General features: G+C 41.3%; 1 protein-coding gene across 1 annotated transcript in view; it reads right to left on the bottom strand.

Annotated features, from left to right (window-relative positions):
- The window catches only part of nAChRalpha1 (nicotinic acetylcholine receptor alpha1), a 327,417-nt gene that overhangs the window by 8,113 nt on the left and 296,097 nt on the right, over nt 1-23,207 (bottom strand). The window contains exon 6 of the mRNA XM_076524379.1: nt 21,377-22,426. Coding sequence (XP_076380494.1) covers nt 21,377-22,426 — 1,050 coding nt within the window. The remainder of the gene's footprint in view (nt 1-21,376; nt 22,427-23,207) is intronic.

Raw genomic sequence — 23,207 nt, 5'->3', positions numbered from 1 at the left:
CGCCGTAATCTAGCACGTCTTTTCTGGCATTTCATTAACAACTTTAACATTAATTATCTCAACTATAAGCCGTCTGCCCCTCAGAATCAAGTATCGTTGGATTCAACTTTACAAGCTCTATCACTGCACCCCAAATCTCATCAAAAAGTGAACGTCAACCCTGGGGACCTATCCTTGGAAGTAAAGTTATTAAGTGGAGAAACGTGTGGATAGAAGGACAGATATCGTTGAAGATATTACATGAATTTCTCAGACCCGTTTAGAAACTATTACCAACTGAGAAGTACGCCAGGCACGGGGATAGAAACGTTTGCAATATTTAAATGTTAAGATGATTAAATAGACATTCTGTTTGATTAGAGTTGGCGAAAAAGTATTTCAAATAGTAAATAAGTATTTTAAATGTTATTTATAAAACAGAGTTAAAATATTTTATTTTCCTTGCCGAAAGTAGTTTCTTGCAAAATTTTACTTCGTATTTAAAGTACTATTTTATGTAAATATTGCGTATTTCATCTACTTTTCTAGGCAACATTTTAATCATTTAAATCTTGTAGTGTAATTATTTATACATATAGTCCATTATATTATTGTACTCAATTTTATTTGGAAGAAAGTGTACATATATTTAAAATGTCTCATAATTAATGGAAGGAGACCTAACTATGAATAACTAAGTCTTATCACAGATATATCACACGTAAAAATACAAATATACACGCGTATGAAAGAAATATTCGAAGTCACTTGTTTTGTTATTAGAAACCTCGCTTTCTATAATAAATTTATAATCTATAATAAAATTAATACTCGCTATGTATTTATTTTTGTTTACCTATTTCTGATTCCTCCTCGCTGAGATTAATATTAATTATTTCGAGCAGACGTAATATAAAAAGCTAATAATTTAGACTGCCCACCAAGTAGTTACAATTTCAATGGAAGGTTTTCTCTATATCAGCACGAAGTTAATAGAAAGTCATAATAATCCTATATCACCAAAAAGAGCCTATATGTAGTTAGATGTACTATGTCGTTGCAAAAAATCTCTTGAACTCAAAAAAATGCCAAGATATAGATTAACTCAATATAATCAGTTTTATTAATATTATACTATATTTCTATTATATATAAGCATAATATTATATTTATTATTCATAAACTATAAGCTTGATTAAGCGCCAAACTGTCGTAAAAAAATAAGAACTACCCTCTTAATCACACAAGAAGGCGATCTTCCCGCTTGTTCGAATAGTTCAGCGATAACCGACGAGATCGATTGTCTAAAAAAATTTACGGACAACCGCAGCCACTGGAAAGATGATCCGTTGAACTGTTATCTCGACAAGGAAGTCAAGCAAGATCCCCCACATCCGCGCTGTACATTTTGATGCAAGGTCCCCATCGAGCCACCTGATCGGCCAGTATATCCGTCGGTTCCCGATTACCGGTAGGGTGTCCCGGAAAAATTGTCTCGAATAAGGGCTGAGGATGAGTCCCGTCGTCTGAACTCCATCATAAACAAACCGGGGCGTACCGAAGGCGACGGGCGAGTCGAACCGCTCGTGAACCCCCGGACCCTGCGAAACACATTTCCCTGGCTGTTCGATCCCGTTCCAGGAACGAGAAACATTTTTCCACGGCTTCCCCTCCGTCGTCCCTCTGCGGAGTATCATCTACTCGGCTCGACCGGGGATGGATCCATCATACATATACGTGCTGCCAGTCGGTTGGCTTTATGTACCCAGCTAAAAGGCGAGTCCTATCTCCGAAGTTTCAATCGAGCACCCTTACGACGTATACACAGCGCCGCCGTACATCTCCGCGCGCGGAAACAACCGACAGAGACAACTGATCCGTCATCTGGAGGGTGTATCGGCTTCTTTCGATTCCCTCTGCGACGCGGAAGGAAGTGGACGATAAAACAGACACCCGATACTTTTATGATATCCCTACTAGAAGGATAGAGGTAGGGGGAGAGGTGGTTTCTGGAATATCGTTCCCTTTCAATTCCGTGGAACCCCTTCGCCCGCCGTTTACCGACGCGGAACAAATAAACCCATGTTTGCCAGGCCGACGGCCCCGTTTCTTTGCCTACGCGGGACAAGTTGCTCCGTTGTTTCCAGCAAGACGCGCGGATGCGCGAGAGAAGCTAAAGCTGGCCGGGCGAGGCGAAATTACGGCGATCGAAAAACTTTGTTTAATCCGGGATCACGCCGGGCAAAATCCTTCTCGCCGGCACCTTCGCGACACCAGACTTTGGCTACCATCCAATCCGGAGCCACCAGAGGAATCCCGTTGCGGGCTTGTTGCAACGGCCAAGGAGTACAGTTCGATCGTAAAACACAGTTCGCTCCTCGAGCTATGTCGAATATCTCTGTCGACCATGCATCCGGTCGCGGACCGTCGATCATTGCGGACGTGCCCGCCCGTTCCACCCAGTGTTCGATCCATAGGGTAAAAAATAAAAATCCGAAGTGCAAGATCCAAAAAAATCTACTGTCGTGAAAGTTAAACTCTAGGGACACAGGGGAGGGGGATTCTCCTCGAATCCATAACATGGAAAATGTTAAATTTCAGCTATTTCCATTTCACGACAAATTCTTAAAAAATTATTTATTGTTGTATCTTTGACGCTAGATTTACGGCGCACTAAAAGCAGCTTTTAAGTTAGTTTATAAAAGCAACAATAAGACACTTATTCTGATTTTTAACGAGTGTCATTGTAATATTCGTCGCAGGTAACACATGCAGGAAATAAATAATTCATAAGTGCATCTTTGCAGTCTGAATGATCGTAAAGTAAACAATTAGTGACTCGACATTTTAACGGATTCCGTAAATCCAATGCCATGGTTGATATTAAAAAAATTAAAAACATATTTATGTCTTTTCCAGTATAATATACTCGAACATTGCAAAACATTTTTTTAAAAACAAATTTTCTTCACGATGAATACAGGGTGTCCCATAATTACGTTAACAACCCGAAAGGGATGATTCCTGAGGTAATTTTATGTAACTTTTTCCTTAGCGAAAATGCAATCCGTGGCTTCATTTACGAGTTAATAACGAAAAACACTGACCAATGAGAGGTCAGAACAGCTGGTGCCAGGCGACCCAGCCAATGAGCGGAACAGAGCTTCGCCCGCTCGTTGGCTCAGCCGCCACGCGACAGCTGATCTGGTCTCTCATTGATCACTGTTTTTCGTTAATAACTCGTAAACGAAGACGCAGATTGCATTTTCATCAACGAAAAAGTTACTTCAAATGACCTTAGGAATCACCCCTTTCCGGGTGTTAGTTTATTATTTTTATCGATCAAATACGAAATAACTGTTAAAATTGAACTTTAAAAACCCAATTAAAGTGTTAACCCTAGAACGCTTAAGGGGGGGCGGATCAAAAATCGTCCACAGAATTTTAAACATGTATTTTTGTTCTAACAAAGTCCTTTTATAAATTTTATATCTATCCAACGGTATTTTCTATAAATAAATATGCCTCGAGCAGAAAAAATAACATTTATAGCACTTTTTCTAACATGGATACAAAATATCTCATAAGCAGACCTTCTAATACCTTAAGCGTCTAGGATTAATATAAAAGTTAGCTTAAAATAGGAAAATAAACAAATCGGAAATTTAAAATTTACTAAATAACTTGTGTTTATAAAAAGGTTTACCCTTAAATTACAGATAAATTCAAGCACCATCGCTGATCAGATTTATGCAAATAGCTGCTACTTGTAATACGAAAGTGATTCTAACATTTGTCTCTGTCAGTAAAGAATACAGCGGATCACTATCTGTAGATCGGATCTTGCGTACTGCGAAGTCGCGGGAGGCAATGAGCAAATTGAATCTAACCGGTGCGGAGAACCCGAGCCACGATCCCGGAGATGCTTCGATTTCCGCGTGCTGGCCGCGTCAACCGGAGGACTTCCGGTTGCCTCCAGAGAAGCCAAAACTCTGCTGGAGGCTGGCTCGATATGATCGGGGACACGGAAAGTCTGCCGGCGGCGTCCATGAATTATCGACGCGGGCTATCCGGTCGAGAACGCACTGCGGCGGAGTTCCGTTCGCTGCCAAAACTGTCCCCGCATGCGTCTACATTCTACAGTCTACAACAGTCTACGTCCACAGTCCGCGGCGACGGACGTGTGCCGCGTTCGCCGTGTACCGTGAACGCGAGCGTACGGCCGGGCTTCCGCCGTCTATGGTCGCGCGCGAATTTCTCAACGGTGCTTCACACTTCGCATACTTCGTACACTTCGCACGTTTCGCACGCTTCGTTCGGCCACCATGAAGCCGAAAAATGCCGGTCGATCGCGTTCTTGTCGAGTCGGCATTCCGTTCCGCGAGCCTCGACGGTGCTTCCGGCGCTCGCACCCGTGCCCGCGCTCGCCGGAAACAGATGCGACCTCGCGGAGAAACGGGGACGGGGGAAAGCAAAGTAGTTCAACACTCCGGGACCGCAAACCGTCCCGGAATTAATTGTTTCGCGACCCATTCCGACGCCGCGAAACGAGTGTTCCGAGCGGATTTCATGGCCGGTCGGCCGGCGAACTCGCAGCTTCCGGCTGCCCGCTACCGTTCCCGCCGCGTCGACGAATCTGCGGGCTGATTTTTACGGGCAACTTTGAGCCACTACAGCGACGAATGTTTTCGGGGCGCTTGGAAACCGGGGAAACGACGATAGAAGGGACGAGGCAGGTTGCAACACGGAGTAAATTGTAACCAGGAATTCGAAAGATTTCGAAGACACCGGTTCAAACTGTTATGCAGTGGAACTTCGATTATCCGATCTGCCAAGGGTGACGTGAATGGTTGGATATTAGAACAGTTATTTAGTTAAAGAGTGCCAGATTTTTTATCTCCATTAATATTTACAGATAATCGTTTTGCACCTCCATTGCTTTAGTTCTTGGATCTTTTTAGTTCCTTAGGTATTTGCTATTTAGTTATACAGGGTGTCCTAAAAATGTCTCGCAATCCGGAGATGAGGCGTTCCTAAGGTCAAAAACAGTGACCAATAAGAGGCGAGCTCGGCTGGCGCGAGGCGGCCAAGCCAACGAGCGCACGAACCCCAGTTGCGCTGATTGGTTCGGTCGTCCCGCACCAGCTGATCTCGCCTCTCATTGGTCACTATTTTTCGTTAATAACCTGTAAACAAAGCCGCAGATTGCATTTTCGCTAAGGAAAAAGTTACTTCAAATGACCTCAGCTACCCACCATTTCCGTAGTGCGAGACATTTTTGGGAATCCTGTATAATAATGTAGTAATTTAAATGTGGAAGCAGGTTCCACGCTTTTAGTGTCGGAAGTTAAAATTGCGTTAAAAACAACGAGATATCGTCGTTCGGCAATATAAGGGTTAAAGGTAACCAGTACATTTATTATAGTGAGATAGCTGATCTTGTGAATGGCACCAAGTAGAAGTAGAATAGTCTTTTAGTTCGGTATCGTATACGAAATAAAAGATCCCCGTTCATGCCACTTGAACACACTTGAACTTTTTAGTAATTTATGAAATACTACCAAATAGAAGTAAAATGATCTTTTAGTCGTTTTTTTGTATCATGAAACAAAACTTTTCATGCCACTGTGAACGTAATACCATATTTGAATTTTTCAATAATCCATGAAATACAACCAAATCGAAGTAAGTGGTATCAGGCACGTCTATGTATGATCGGATAGTTGTCCTTTTCAATGGCACTCAATTGGAGTAAAGAAGTCTTTCAGTTTCTTTTCTTTTTTGTATCGTGAAACAAAACTGTCCTTTTCATGCCACCGCGAACGCGACCCTTGAACTTTCTAACAATTCGTAAAATATAATCGAATCTCAGTAACATCAAAATTGTCTCAAGTTACAGCATGTTAATTTCCAGTGGCGTCTGAGAGTTCAAAGAGTTAAATGCCGCAATAACGGCTTCTACGTTCAGGTGAGACAGACTTTAGCCGCGCTTTGAAAAGTCGCCAACGCGAAAGACGTCTTAGACGCGATCGACCGCTCAGCTTCGCTCCTGAGATCGATAGCCGGATAATCCGTGGATGAACATTTCCCCCACACAGTGCGGACCATAAAAATCGGTGTCCGCGAAAAAAAGCCGATCGATTAAATATCAGCTGCAGGAAGTAACGAGCGCGCGAGAGGGACGGGCGGGCCGCGGCGAGGGTCGATCGCGCTTTCACCGTGCCGGCCGGGCATTGATAGCATCCTTTTTACGCTCAAGTTTCATAAAACACGTCCGTAATATCGGAAAAGTGGAACGTGGAGCGTAATAATAGCGCCGTTACTCCAAGGGTCCCCGTTAAAACAAAAACGATATTCGCCGACACTTTCTGGAGATAGCGGCTGCCTCCGTTGCGTCCTTCTCAACGAATTATCATATTTTCGGCGGTCGAAGTGCCCATCCCTCGGCGGCCGGTCGACCGACCGTGTAAAGTCTGCTAAAAACTGCACTGGAGTTTTGGCAACTGTCTAGAGCCCGCGCCGGCTCCGACTAGCTTGAAACATCGACGCGAACTTCTGTTAGCCATGCGATCTCCGACGGAGTTGTTCGTCAAAATGGCAGGTGAGAACGAGCCAACTTTCCGTCAGCCGTCCGATGCTGAAAGAAACGGTGTTGTCAGCGTACACAATCCGGAGACGCGAAATTCCACGCGGAGATTTCCGAGGATAAACTCGATCCGCAAGACGCGCACGCGGACCCGGGTCATACCGTTTTACCAAGGCAGTAAAAAATCCATTGTATAAACTTTCGATCCTTACAAACCAGACAATTATTTTTCTATTAACGAATAGTGGAAGCGTGACGTACAAGTGTCGGTTTCTTAAAAGAAATTTGTTGTTCTAAAGATTTCTAATATGTAATAATAATTTCTAATATGTAATAATAATTTCTAATATGTAATATGTTATGAAATGTATTAAAACCAACAAATTCTGTTCGATATTTTCGTTCTTAGGAATTATATGCCGCTTCTTGGCCAAACGACACCACTGTGCGCCGCACAGTCCTTGCCTGAAAAGGATAGTTTCATAACTGCACACGTTTATGAAAGTCGGAATATAATTTTAAGTGAATCGGACACTACTGACGCGAGCATTACTTTTATCATTTTTCTTGTGAATGTCTATAATTTTCCGATATTTGTGTGTGTGTGATTATGTCTATATAATTAGAATATAAAATTTAATATGATCGTCTTCATTACAACGTCTTTAGCACTAGGTTGACTATACCATTGAACATATATTATGATAAAAATCGTTAAAACTGAATAAATATATGCTTGTTATTTTTATGAAGCAATATAAAGCAGCTGTTCATGAATCTTGTTAGGGCCGTGTTCTTTCGATATCCATCATAACTTTTTTCACACCTGTATATTATAATATGACAACGATTTAAGACACATGGGCGCGCGAGTTATAATCGCAGTGGCGTAAGTTACATTTTCGAAAATTTTCATTTGCGTCTTAAAATGTAATCTGTACATGCCAAAATGTTAAAAAGACAAGTGAAATAAAATTGTAAAGTCACGATAAATTACTATAACTCTAAATAATCTTAAAAATAAATTTGGTCGATAAAAATAATAGAGACGTTAATAAATAATAGCACTTCTTGTTTCTGGAAATTAGGAAAACATGATACTCAGCTTGTAAACAAAAATGGGCAATTTGGGAAGAGGGGATACGAATATTCGAGCCTCGCGGCTCGTTTTTATGGTCGCCGATTGTCAACAACTATAAAAACGTGGCGTTTCTCAAATTGGAGAGAATTTACTGCATTACGAACCACGAGAATTCCTGAACTTTAACGGTGAACATTTCAATAAACACGGACGATATTTGAAAATATCAAACGACATTTAATGATCAGAAATGTATGCGACAAATGCGCCGCTGAAGAACAAATTCTGCTGCAGAAAGCAGCTACATGCTTCGAAAATTGCATTTTTCAACCAACTTTTTAGGTAAAAGTACCGCTCGCTCCGCGCAAATATGAAATAGGAAGCATAAATTCGTTCGAATTTAGGGCCATCTCGGACGAATGTCTCAACTTCGAAATTTCCCGGGGCGAGGCGGGGCGTGGCGCAGCGACGCGGAGCAGAGAATGTCAATGCCTGAACCAATTTCCCGAGTTTTACACTCTTGGAACGCGACCGAACTTCGGCCCGCAGTCGGCCGCCCCGGAAACTTGGCGCGCGCTCCGAGCTCCTGTAATTTTTCCGAAATTCCGGGGAAATTATTTCATCGTTGAAACTCGACGACCGGTACCTCCGGAATTGTAGCCGCCGTGCAACGAACTTTCGGCGCCCGTCGAAAAGATAATACCGTTTAATCTGCTCGGCAGCTTTGCGGTGCTACTCCGCCGGAATAAGTCTTTCGTAAATCGGCCGAAGGAAAGCGGGGTGCCTCCGAGAAACGAGCACCTGAAATCGCGCTAATCCATTTGAGGATTTTATGCCTCGCCCGCATCACAATGTAATCCGTAGTAAATGAAAAGTTTATTGACAGGCCCTCAAGAGCGTCTTCTTTTCTTTAAACGAGGTGAGGGCAATTTAGTGGAGATGGTCTATACAGGGCGGATGAAAAATCGTGAACAACCGGCAATCCCACACGCAAAAATAAAAGCTCCGTTTCCGAGGAAAAATAGGTTGGAAAAACAATACTACTGAATAGAAACCAAGTGGCGCGTCTGGCCATCACGTACCAATTCTACTTCTCGTCATACTACAAGCCATACAAATCTGACGGATTTCTCAACTTATTTTTCTCGAAAACGTAGTCTTAAATGAAAAAATGTTATTCCATTCTACGACTTGTTTCTCCATGTAGAAAATCATCCCCTGGCCGATTGTACCACGATTTTTCAGCCACCCTGTATATGAGCTATAGTTGATGTATCGAGTCTTATCAGGTGTTTTGCGTCATGGAGAACGGAATTAAATTATGATTTGTGTGCAGAATCTGACGTTTCTCATATTTTGCTACGTTAACATTAAATCTACCACGGTCAAAGTGACCGCTTTCTTATTTTGCAATTCTGCAAAGTTTCGAAACTTTTTCGTGGGAAATGCTTGAATAAGTTACATTATTGGAGCAAGTTTTATAATGAAAACTTTACAAGATCTAAATAAATTCGGTCCTCTCACTTTTGTGAAGCAGTACGCGCCAGTTAGTATTACTGCTTGGTAGGTTTAGTGTTAAAAACTGTTGTGAGGTAATCGATCCCTGCAATACCGACTAACGTATCCGCTAGAGTTAGAACCTTCTAGAGCATGAGAGAATACCAATAGGTATACATATGCATATTCATAAGAAATTTTACTTATAAGTTAGACGTGATATAGTGTTATTTTGTTTATACCAAAGAGAAAGATTGTGATTTATAATGGTACATAAACATACAACAAAAGCTAGGAGTAATAAATACAAACAATAATGATATCAGTTTTGATTTTTGAAACAATTGCGGAGGACGAAAAAAGTTTAGAGAATGTTAAAAAGTATATCGGTTTCGATTGAGATTCTTCAAAACCGATATTATGTCGGTATTTTCATTTGTCGGTTCTGTGTGATAGATACAATGGTCCGGTAGACGTAGCCGCAACTTGTTAGTAATACACGCTATTACACAGATGTGATCGTACTGCACGCATTTTCAACATAAACATAGAACCAATAGGTTCTAAAGGAAATACAGTAATTTTCCACGAGTGTCACAATTTTGCTGTGCCATGGGTGTCACGATACTATTGCTACGCCTATGTGATTTATCGATTTTCTCGCTACGCCGATGCGAAGGTTTGTCGGAGTCAGTCGAGCTTATGATGGGGCACGCACCGTGGCTCCTTTGACTCGAATTCCCGGAAGACAACACAAAATGGTTTGTTTGGGTGCGAGTCAGGTAAAAAAACAGCGGAGCTACAAGGTACGTGATAAGCACTAGGTACGTGACCGTCGAATCATGTCATGCGTTCTCTTATTTACCTTCAAATCGTGGCAAAAAGTTAGAAATAAAAAAGTTAAGTCATCGTATTTATTATAGCATTACTATGTATTTATATTAATATATACCAGCATGCTGGCCGCTGCCTTTCTCTGCCGACTGCTCCGAGTTTCGTCTTCTCTTCTCTCTCCCTCTCTCCCTCCCCCTCTCTCTCTATCTCCCTGCCTGCCTTTCTCTCTCTCCTTCTCTCTCTTTCTCCCCCTCTCTCTATCCATGTCTCCCTCTCCCACTCTCTCTTCATCACTCCCTCTCCCTCTCTCTCTCCCTCTCTCTCTCCCTTTCTCCCTCTCCCTCTCTCTCTCTCTTTCTTTCTTTCGCTCTTTCACGAGACGCCAGCAACTATAAAAACGACCCGGGAGGCTCGAAGAATCGTGTCTTGTGGTCCCTTGAAATACACTTTCAATTCCGACTTCGCGACACTCATGGAGAAATTACTATACGTACAATGTATTCATTACGTGAAATAGAATAATAACTGAAATGCATAACCGAAACCTACAATCGAAAAATAATATTACAAGCGATACAATACCCGAAACTCAAATCGATATAAGCCAGAACAAATATACCTTAAAACGATTATGAAATTTTCTCGACTCTACAGAATTGTTCCAGTTAGAACCGATATAGTATAACAGTTTCAAACTGTCGTTTTCAGAACTATTACAATGACGAATTGTAATATATTTCTGACAATTTCCTTTTAATGCGAATTCTGAAAATATCCCGAGATTAAAGGTAGAAGACAAGATTAATAAACATGGAAATTATCAATCCGCCGGAATTTTGAGTCGTTTAGGACCAGATGAAAGATTATTTATTTAATATCTGCGAAACGACGTTGAAAGATGTAAGCTTAAACATTAAACATAACTTGTACATTACATTAGAAACTCCGTTCAATATCTCAAAATTTTTATGATTTTCTAACAGTCTGGTATAATAATATTTTCAGTCCGAGAATAAAAACGCTGTAATGTTGACCGCGTTAATAAATGATCATGTTGCCAGCGGAGGGTTAAACTGAAAAGCATAAATTCGGCCGAAGCTCATTTTCTAAATGGGCTTCTGAAAGAAGCATAAAAAATTAAAGGGAGGGAGACAGAAAGTTATTCATACGTTCGGTTAGAGTAGTTATGAAAAGGGTAGGTTTCTGCCTCTGCGAAAGGGCCCAGCCGAATAAAATGTTCAAATCTGCTCTTAGCGGTTTTTCGACGCATATTATACCGTTTAATAGTTGATCAAGAGAAACTTGTCTGTGCAAAATGTCAACCCTGTAGCTCGTCCGGGAGGGTAGTTACAGGGTAAATTAGATTGCGGGTAAAGTTACGTAAAATATTTTTGAAACATTCAAAAAATACTTCTATTCGTGAAAAAATACTTTTCTGTTCGTTCTAACTTATTCTTAACTTCACTTCTTGCATTAAAAATGTTATTTATTTGAGTATAACAAAGTTTAACACTACCAGTTTCTCACACGCGAAAAGCGTCGTTTCACTCCTGAAAAGATCGAACAAAAATTGACAACATTGCTTAACAACAGATCCGAATTCGTGATGGACAGAGAATCCCTTATAAATACTGCTATAAAAATGAAGAATTAAAGAATAAACAATCTTATGGTCCAGGAACGTAATATTATTATAATACCAGTAGATTACAAAATAACGAAAGCAGTTATTTTACACAATGCAAGAGAAGGAAAAAAACTCCAAGTGCAATACTACTGTTAGATTAAATTAATAAGGAGGGAGGGAAGGATTTGCCCCGCAAGGATCGCCCATTTGATCAATCTGCGCCAATGGTAGACAGGGAACATGTAATGGTGCCATTGTAATGAATATCGCGCGAGAGCATGATTTAACGGTAGATTAGGAAAATGTAATTGTTACGGCGGTGCAGCAGCTGGATGGGAGAAATAATGAGATACGGAGCAGCCAGCTCAGAGAGTTAACGGGGTAGCGCGCGACTACTAACGAGGCAAGAAGCGTGACCGCTAAGCGGGTGCCACTTTGCATGATGTATGACATCGAAGTGACTCCTACATTATCGAGGCTCCTTCTCTTTCGCTGTCGGTCCATCTCGACGCGACACGAGCGGTTCTTTGCACGAAGTCAAAGCGAAGAGACTCGAAGCCGGTTAACCACTCTCGCCTATTCACGACAGGACACGAGGCGGAAGCGTGTCGGCGACGGTAAAGGCGTTTGCCCAACTAATAATACGCTAACCAACCTGGGCATCGTCCTCAAAGAACTCGCCGTCCTTTTGTCTTCATCACTCTCGCCGCGTGGAGATTCTTTTTCTGCCGGCGTCGCTGCGAGCAGCGGAAGAAACTGCGGAAACAACTTGGTTTCGCAACGGTTTCATACGAGTGTCGTAAGATACGCGTGTCGGAAGAGTTGAAGACTAACCGGAGCGATTTTAAGAGCATGTTACATATGGAGGTTTTCTCATCCTGACATTTTTCACTCTTTTCATAAAATTAAACTATTTTATTCGGTGAAATATTAATAAGAAATGTACGGCAAATTTATGCGGCATACGTTGCTTTACCAACATTCTTACGCCTTGCGAACCTAATTAAGAAATCATAATTGACTGGCGAAGAAATTAATTTTCGAAAATTTAAATTTTAAACAACTCTGTTACCCGCATGTGGGTGTCGCGGCGGTCAAAGTATTAATAGTATAATTATAATACACTTTTCTAATAGTGCAGTTATGATATATACGTTATTAATAATATAAACAGTATAAGTTTGGTTAATAATATAATTATGATACAGTCTTCGAAAAGAAGATTATTGATCATTCAAATGACTCCGGCCGTCAAAATGTTAAGAATGCAGATATCCCACTAAAACGCGAGAACAGGGATTCCAAGGAACTAAATAGCGAGTGTACTCTCAGTTTTAGACAAATTTTGATAATATAAAAGAGCCACATATTCGAAACCCATCGGGCCTAGAACAAAATAAAAACAAATTCACGAAAATGGTATCACTATGCCTTCAGAAAGCCTTTGTCTCCGTATGGCATCAAGATCTAATACATAAACCACTCAAACTTCAAGTACTAACTCTACCAACTAAACTAATAGTCAGTTACCTGGCCGACAGAACTCTGACAGTATATATCTGCATAAATGACATCGCAGAAACCCTAAAACTCAACTGACCATATATGCGGACGATACATAACCCACAAAAAATACTACAAGCACACATAAACCAAATTAACACGTTCCGTGCCACGTGTACCATCGATGGTACACGCTTGCATGTTTACTTAGTGAACTGAACAAATTGTTTACAAGAAATTTAGAACCGAAGAATCAATTTCCACCGCAAGAATGGGCGTTGATAAGTTTTTGTTACGTTGTTATGTGTACGAGAATTAATAATTGCACGTAATACATCAAGTTTTAGTAAAATATCAAAGTGTGAAGATTCGAGTAAAAAAAGCTCGGCACGGAACGTGTTAAACAATACTTTGACGAATGGAAGTGAAAGTAAAGCGAAGACAAAACAGAAACAGTAATGTTTCATAGGAAAAACATCTCATACCCAACATATATCCAGATTAAATCTCCAACTATCCCCTGGTCCAGAGGAGTAAGATACCTAAATAAATTTATCCTAGATAGCAAACTGTATGGAAAGGCAGAAAATGACGGGCTCTAATAAATAAATCCTCTCACCAAACTTTTATATCCGCTCATAGCCTAGACCAATCCCCTAAACACAAGTATCAAAAGCTATCTAGCATACGCACGATCAGTCCTCTTGTATGTCCATGAAATATGGGCTACAACAGCCAATATCCATTCCAATGAAACAGAAACGTTTCAAAACAAATTCAAAATCACCACAATAAAACACTATCACACAAACATTTAAACATTCCCATAATAAATCAATATACAGCTATGTCCCTACCGAAGGCCTTTAACTACAATCACAAGAACCCACTACAGTAAATTCTCCCTAATTTTCCTACAGCTTGTACACGAAAATGGACAATTCGGGAAGAGGAGATAATAATATATAAATAATATATGAGATGTGCGACTAATATATAAATAATATATAATTTACTAATATATAAATAATAAAATATATATTAATATATAGATAACCTTGACATAACTTTGCGGCTCGTTTTTATAATTACCGATTGCCAAAATAACTATAGAAACGTAAGGCTCGAATAATCGTACCTGCTCTATTTTTGTTTCCAAACTGTGGGTTAATTAGGGATTTACCGGAATTTAATATAATAGCGGACACAGGTAAATAAAGTACAATCCGAAAACAACACCGTTAAAAATTAAGATTGCTATACCAAGAATCGTCTCGCGTACGCCCTGGGGACACGCTACCACAAACAAAATATCAACGACACGAGACAACAGGTTTTCGAAACTTGTACGAATCGAGCAAAATGCGCTGCCCTAGCACGCGTATTATCTCCAACGTTTGTCAACGTCAAGGTTCCACAGTGCACAAATGACAAGCAGGACAGCCCGTTCCGCTTGACCCCACTTCTGATGAACAGCAGTTAGAGCTATAGGCATTAAGCAAACGTGGGATTATTGGCCACCAATCCTACCCGCATTACTTTGCCCAGTCAACTTGTCATCTCTGCGCAAGTACAAAGAATGAATCGTTCCATGTATCACAGTCGCGAAACGGTCCCCTAGGCTATGACACAGCATAGTGAACCAAATGAGGGGATCAGCTATGCTTAAGTAGGCCCCCCAATGCTTCTAAAGGGTCTCTGGGATTTGATCCTGTACGTGTACTACGTAGTGAATTGGTATCGAACACGGTCCAATGAAGAAGGCAAGCATAACAGGAAATTGGAAAGAAACATACAATGACCACAAAAGTGTTCGTACGTCTTTTAAAACGCAATAACTTTTTTTAAAACTGAACTAAACGACTTGAATTTTTTCAGATGATAGAAGGACTAGTCTACTAGACGATGGCTAAAATGCTTTCTTTTTTCATTTTACCATTACTTGGTACGGAAAGGAAAAATTAAACAACCCTCGTTCTTTAACTTCTTTATCTGAGCCTATAATGGAAGTTTAAAAAATATCTTTTATAGGTCTCGGTAACTTATACGCGTGCTGAAAATTTGATCGAAATAACCCAGAGTCGAGTTACAGGCGTTGAAAGATTTAAAAAAGAACTGCAGCGATTTTTGTGATCTTTAACACGTTCCGTGCCGAGCTCTTTTTACTCGAATCTTCACACTTTGATATTTTACTAAAACTTGATGTATTACGTGCAATTATTAATTCTCGTACACATAACAACGTAACAAAAACGGTTCTAAATTTCTTGTAAACAATTTGTTCAGTTCACTAAGTAAACATGCAAGCGTGTACCATCGATGGTACACGTGGCACGGAACGTGTTAATTTGTAATAACTCAAAACAACGTCAACCGATTTCGATAAAATTTTCAGCATGCATATAAATTGTCGAGATCCATGAAACACATTCTTTTAAATTTTTGTTACAGGCTCAGATAAGAAAGTGAAAAAACGAAAGATTTTTATTTTTATGTTATTCCAAGTAATAGCAAAATAAAAAGATCGTTTCAGTCACTGTATAGTAGACCAATCCTTCTATCATTTAAAACATTCAAGTCATTTAGTTCAGTTTTAAAATAGTTATTGCGTTTTAAAGGATGTACGAATACTTTTATGGGCCACTGTATGTTGGTATAGCAAACTTATTGATCAAAGGCTTATCAGCTACTCGGTAGATTATTATTCACGATAGCAACATTCTACAGAAGTCATGAAGACCTGCATCAATATTTACATATAGTTTTCTTTGTAATCCAAGATCATCGTAAACTAATATCTGCGTCAGATGACCGAAAACATAAAAACGACTGCGTCTTGCTGAAATTTCGCAACCCTCGGTTTGAGATGAAGAAATTTAATCATACAGATTTCAAAAACGAAACGAACTGAATAAATAAGTAACAATAAGTTATAGAATTTGCGTATGTAACAAACGTGTATGTTCATCGTATTTTTATGACCGCTACTGTGCACGATGCACGCTCTTCAGAGTGTTCTGAGATCTCTACGTTGCTTCACGACGGTGTTCCGTCGTGACGTAACAAAAGCTTCGTTCATCGTTCTTTTTTGCGTGTTCATTAAAATTCTTGTTAGAGGTGTTAGCGAATCTAGAGATCGAGCCGGGCTGTGGTCATTGGATTCCGATGCGTGCGGATCGTTTCCGAGTGGAGCTGAAACGGAAAATGACTGTCCGATGTTAACGGTCGGTTATGCGGCTCGATATGGGCTCCCTTGTGTGCACGTCCACGCTTTAACGGGATTCTCATTCGCAAAACGAGAGATACAAGCGTAATTCGTGACGAAATCCCTTTCGGCCGTTCGCGACAAACCTCCGCGTGAACATCGGTGTGCGCGAGATCATCGATTTCCCTCGCTTCCACACGTTTTCCACGATGAAACGAGAATAGACGCGCTCCCCGTTTTGTTCTCTCGTCGGAGGTCTCGGCACAGTCTCAGAATTTTCAACGATTCGGAATTCGTAGGAGAGAAAGGCTCGGTCGATCGGATACCACACCGGAAATGGAACCCCGGCCTTCTTGGCGGCTGCTATGGCCGCTAAGCTACCTGGTCTGCCAGCGATTTCTTCTCTTAACATCGATACGATATATGACAAAGTAACACCGACAAAGATTTTTTCAGCATAAATATCCCTTCTCAGGCGACACGACAAGAGCGCTCGTAATTACGGTACTTTCACGATTAAAACTGTATCTAATCGAAATGTACGTAGTTCGTCGCGCATCGAACAAGTATGAAATCACAAGTGAAACTCCGAGAAACCAACCAAATTGTGTCATAGTTCAGATGACTTCTTTAATAACGCAATAGGAAGAACCGTGTAATTCTAAACAGGATTGTGATTGTTCACACGAGAACGATCTTCGAATTTCTTCCCAAGGAAACTGCACCACCTTCTTGCAACACCTTATTTCAATATCATATCCTCAAATCCGCGAACATGTTTACTGTTTTTCTGTAAAGTTGCAACATCAGTACCAAGAATTCACAGCAGACCCTCCAAATTACATTCAAGAATACATATAAAGAATCTCCTTAATTTCATTTCAAAAAATGATCACTTCTAAAGTTCCTTTTGACTAACGTCTACCAATAGAATATGTTGCTAATGACCCAGAGATGTCATTGCTATCTTAATCCTTTAAATAAGAAGAATGTTTATTTTATAAAACCTGTACCGATATATTGTATCCTGTCAATTTTTTTCTATTAATACTCGTCCCTTAACACACCTCCTGTGCCAAATTGATATAGTTTTCGCAGACACCGAAGAAATAATCTGTTCTGTATATCGTTCCATATCTGTGTTGAATCGTTTTATTAGTTCTGAACAACGTGAATAATCTTCGATAAAACTTGCCACACCTGACCTTAGGTTTTCATTCTCAAAGAAAGAATTCGTACAGTTAACCATTTATCATTCGAGTTTATTAATTTTGGACCGCTGTGTCAGTTCGATATCAAAGGACAGATTAAGCTGCAGAAATCAGGAACGGATGACTAGTATAAAAAAATACTTCGCGAACAAATGCGTTTAAGTTAACAATTAGAAGAAAAAAACTCTTAAACGGGTTCCTTGGAAAGAGAAAATATGAGTAAGTCGCAGGTGCTTGTCGCTAGAAATACTTGAATTTCTTATTTATATTATTCTAATTCAGAGTAATGTTAAACTCGCGAAAACATTTTGATAGTAAAACACGTTTTATCAGCGCCGTTTTGAAGCCCACGATATGTTCATGTGGATCAAATAGCACTTCAGCAACGACCAGGGATATTTCGACCCGGTTCCACAGTTCGTCGCAAAGGGAGAATGATGCAGGATTGATGCAAACCACATTTTCCGGACCTCGCTGTGTGTATGGAATGGCCGTCCTTCCCGCTGAAATTCAACCTAATGATCACATCATATGATCCATTTTGACGGTCGGAGCAGGCACTAAAGCGCGCATACTTTTGAACCGCTGAATCAATCTTTGCTATTAATTCAATCGTGAGAGGCACAATCTATCGGTGAAAGAGATTTTATGAAGCGTTCGAATCTGTCCGTCAATATCAGATCAATTTGAATCCATTAAAAAGCGTTAATAACGCATTCATTAACCCATCAGAAAGCAAGGAATACTACAAAGAGCAAGCAATTTATTGGATGAATTAAAAACACTGGGAGATAATATTTATCGTAGTCATTTCAGAGAAATCTCTATCGAACTTCCGTATGTTCCAATTGAGTTAAAATCACAATGGCCATAAGTCACATTTTCCTCGTTGTGAGAAACAAGAAGTGTTATCGTTTACTAACACGTGTATTTTTTACTGACCAAATTTATTGCTAACATAATTTAGAGTTAAGTTAATTTATGATACATGTATAATTTATTTCACTTATCGTTGCTGTTTTAAAAAATAGAAAAAAAATAAACTTGCTATTTTAGGGTATTGGAGCCGATTGCTTTGCTGTTAATATTAGATCTTATTTGATAAATATAAAGTTAATTGCAATTAATCACCCCACGGTAACCGGCTCCACTACCTTTGTTTGCTTCGATGAAAAAGCGCATGGGAACGAATCCGGTTCGCGAGGGATCCCTATATCGAACAGCATTATCCTAAACGCTAAATGACCAACATTGTGCTATTAACTTCTTGCCGTACTTTAACGAGTCCGATACGTCATGAAATTTTAGTAATAACTTATTGAATATACAGGTCCCAAAATTATGATATTTCTGGGAAATGAGGGGTTCTTGGGGTCATTTGTAGCAACTTTTTCCTTAGCGAAAATGTTCTACGAGGCTTTGTTTACGAGTTATTAACGAAGAACACTGACCAATTAAAGACGAGCTCGGTTGGCGCAAGGCCGCCTCATGCCAATCGAGCTCGCCTCTCATTGGTCACTGTTTTTCGTTAGTAACTCGTGAACGAAGCCTTGTAGAATATTTTCGCTAAGGAAAAAGTTGCTTCAAATGATCTCAGTAACGCCTTTTTTCCTGGAAATACCATAATTTTGGGACACCCTGCAGATGTTATTCTGTCCTTTAAAATTGGAATAAAATTCGAATCTCTTGCCATCGATACTTAAGCATTCAAGCAAATTTAGGCACACAACAAGCATCAATTTTCTTTCCCTTCTATGAAATTATTGCAATCGAAAAATTTCTAATCGCAGTAACGGCGAAGAAAATGGTATGTCAAGATGTTAGCTCAGCACCATTAATAAACAAAAGAAATTAAAGATATTTCCTTGCAGCTTTATCGTCGGATCGATCGATGCCCTTACTGCTTCTGTGACAGTTGCATTAGAAACGCAGTTATTTCTTACAGTTAACGTTCGAAGATCACGCGTCGATCTGACCAGATTCGATCTATTCTCGGCAAGGAATTGTCAAAATCAAACAGTCTAGCCGCGGCAGGCTGGCGACGGACAATCAGAAACGAAGCTATTAACAGCAATCGGATTCCGAGGCGCTTACAGCTGATTAATACGATCCCCGATACTATTGCCGTTACCCTATCCGGGTTTAGAATCACGACTCCTACGGCTGATTCGTTATAATTTGCTTTCGCTGACCCGAGCCATATCCGGCACTCCTAATCACAGCCCGGGGAGCTCGATTCACCGTGATTTGCACGGTCCATTTCCGATTCCATGACGCGGATTACTCGTAAAGATGAAAGAGAGTGGTCTTTCGATCGCCGATACAACCTGATCCATAACTCTCCCCCGCGCTCCCCACCCATCTCGATTCCTCTTCAGCTCGAAATTCTTTCACGGGCACAAAACGAACACGCTGCTTTTATTATTTCATCCGCATCGTTCTACTTTTCCAAATGGGGTATCGATTCCCGACGAAATCTCTCTCCGGCCGTTCAATCCCGCGCCGCTCCCTCTCTCTCTCTCTCTCTCTTTCTCTCTTTCTCTCTCGGCGAACTTCCGATTCGATCTTCGTGCTTTCCCTCCTATCCGCCAGTGTAAAAACGGAAAAACAAATAGCTTCGAGTGGCGCAACGAAAAAACCGACGTTTTAAGCGCTTTCGCCGATCCATCGTAACCGTCGAGCAACATATACGCGATTTATCGGAACGAATCGTCTCGTTTCAGAGACAATCTCGGGAGAGGTTGCTCGTCCCGTCGTGTGCACACTGGTCCAGAATCGCAGGACTCTTGAGCGAAAATCAAATATTTCATTTCCATCAAACGGCAGGCGAATTCGAACCCTTTGTTAATAATTTTATTGATCAAATTTGTTTAGATTTAGAGAGCTGTTGAAAGCGTAACTGTTGCATGGATCAAAATATTCAATTTCATATGCAGCAAATGCGCTAGGTCATATAAAATGGAGAAACCGTGGGTCGGTGAAACTATTTTAAATTTTGCGTTCATTCGCCAAAGGGTTAACTACATATTCTCAATAGGTCGAAATATATAATTTCGTAAAAGGAAATCGTACAACGATAAACTTGAACTGGTTTCGAAGCTTGAATCTTCTGCCGTTCGCTTTTCTCTAAAATGCGTTTATATTTGTACATATGTAGTGCGCGCGAGCGAGCGTGTGCGTGAGAAGAGAGATGGAATGATTTACTAGGAAGCATTGATTTACTAGATTCTGCAGAAACGTTAATTACGAAATACATGTTCTGCACACGAAGTTAATTCTCTCGAAAATTATATTCGTCTTTTGAAAATCAAACTAATCCTTCTGCAGGTTTTGTTCGTCATTCTGCGAGTCAAATTAGCGCTATTAGATTATTAAGAAATTTGGGTGGATGGACACGTAATTTGCTCGGTGACGATTCTGAGGTAAGAACCTCTTACTAGAAGATGCTCCTGCTTTCTCCACGAGCAGCAGCAGTCGTTTCCCCAGTTCTTCGAAAGCGTAAAACCCACACCAAGCGATGCTCCGTCAAACTTGTAGAAGAAGAATAAATAAAGTCGCTGCAAACTCCGTCCAATTCGACTTGTACGATCATTTCAACCGGTGACTCTCGGTCATCAAGTTGTTTGGGAGACAGCATACACCCACGCCAGGGTCGAACTAAAACGAGCATCTCGACATCGAACGGCTACACGAGTGCTGAACGCAAGCTGTCGCTAACATACAGATGATCCAATAAACGTAGATCGCAAAGGATATACGGAGTCCCGGGCCGAAAAGAAGAGAAGAGAAGAGAAAGGAAAAGAAGAAACGAGGCAGCTCGAAGAGAGATAAAATCTGAAGAGTAGGTACTCACACTCTCGAACTTGTCCTTGTTCTTAGCATGCTGAGCGATGAACCTGGCATCGTCGATGGTCTTCTCGATCTCGCGCACCAGCGGCTTCTCGAACGTGGGGCTGACGTCCTCGTGAACATAAGCGGGGCTGGCCGGACCGAAAAGGTCGTCGTCAGCCCCGGGCAGTGGCAGCGCGGGTAGGGGCTCGTCGAAGCAGGGGGCGACGGTCCCCACGGTGGCCACGGCGCCGAGGTCGTACCTGGTCGCCGAGGGTGGCAGCCCGTGGGCGGGTATCTCGTACTCGCCGCTGAACCGTTTCCCGTAGTACGCGTCGTACTTATCAGTCTCTTGTACATGGAACACATCGGTGAGCATGCCATCGGTCGCTTTCCCGTTGGCCGCCTCGACGTCGTCGTCCTCGTCGTCCTCGTCCTCGTCGTCGATCGGCTCGCCGTCCGCGACCCCGATCATGCCCATGCCGCCGTTCCTCGCGTCCTCCTCGTCCTCCTCCTCCTCGTCCTTGCTCGGCCTCTCGATGAAGAGGAACCGCGGCAACACTTGTATGAACACCACCCGCACCCATTTGGCCATGCGGTGGGTCACCGGCGAGCGAAAGTTCACGTTTAGCACGGCGATCGTCACCACTACGGACAGCGTGACCAGCACCATCGTGAACAGCAGGTACTTGCCGAGCAGCGGCACCGTTAACGACGTGGGCGGTATAATCTCGGCCAACAACAGAAAGAACACCGTCAACGACAGCAGTATCGAGATCGAGAGCGAGACCTTCTCCCCGCTGTCGCTTGGCAGGTAGAACACCAGCACCGAGAGAAAAGATATGCCCACGCACGGTATGATCAGGTTCACCGTGTAGAAGAGGGTCTTGCGGCGCAAGGTGATATTGAACACGATATCCGGGAATGGTTCCTCGCAGCATATGTAGAACGCCTCGTTCCTCACGGCAGGCACTTTTATGATGTCCCACTCGACGGAAATGTAGTAGTCGGTCAGGTCGATGCCGACTTCGATACGGTTCGACTCCTCGGTCTGGGCCAGGTGTCGGAGGTCGACCTGTGGACATTGTTTCGAATGCTTATTGTACGGCAATAGTCTATACGTACACTTCAATATTTTAGTATTTCGTAATTAATTAAGCAAGAGGGTATCCCAAAATTATGATACTTCCGGGAAATTAACCCTTTACACTCGAGTGACGACTCTGAGGCGCCACTAAACATTGGTATACTATTTTTCAAGATCATTCTAAGAGCATCAGACTTATTTATATTTTTAAAACACTGTTGAAATTGCATTGTACTTGCCAATAGGCTCAATTTCATCTGCATAAATCGCAATGAATTATATAAAATAGAAACACTATAGATCAGAAATTATGTTCTGGTTTTCAAATTCAAATAGCTTCGACTACAAACGGTTAAGGATTCTTGTGGTCATTTGAAGTAACTTGTTTCTTAGCGAAAATGCAATCCGCGGTTTGGTTTACGAGTTATTAACGAAAAACACTGACCAATGAGAAGCGAGCTCGGCTGGCGCAAGGCGGCCGAGCCAACGAGCGAACAAAGTCCAGTTTTGTTCACTGGCTTTTCGCTAAGGAAAAAGTTACTTCAAATGATCTCTGAAGCCCCTCAATTCCCGACAGTACCATAATTTTGGGACATCCTGTATCGTAAAGTGTGTCTAGAACCGAACGGCTACCTCGAATAAGGTTCTGTGTAAGTTATCAGTAGACGGCGGATTTTATGCGTGTATGATAAAAGTGAATAGGTCAAGTACGAAACTAAAAAGATATTAAAAGAACTTAAGGACAATTTTTACTTGGCGTAAAGATCCG

This window comes from Megalopta genalis, chromosome 8 (assembly GCF_051020955.1).
Source record: "Megalopta genalis isolate 19385.01 chromosome 8, iyMegGena1_principal, whole genome shotgun sequence".
NCBI lineage: Eukaryota > Metazoa > Arthropoda > Insecta > Hymenoptera > Halictidae > Megalopta > Megalopta genalis.
Note: the sequence above shows the minus strand (reverse complement) of the source record. Positions and strands in the feature narration are given on the sequence as shown.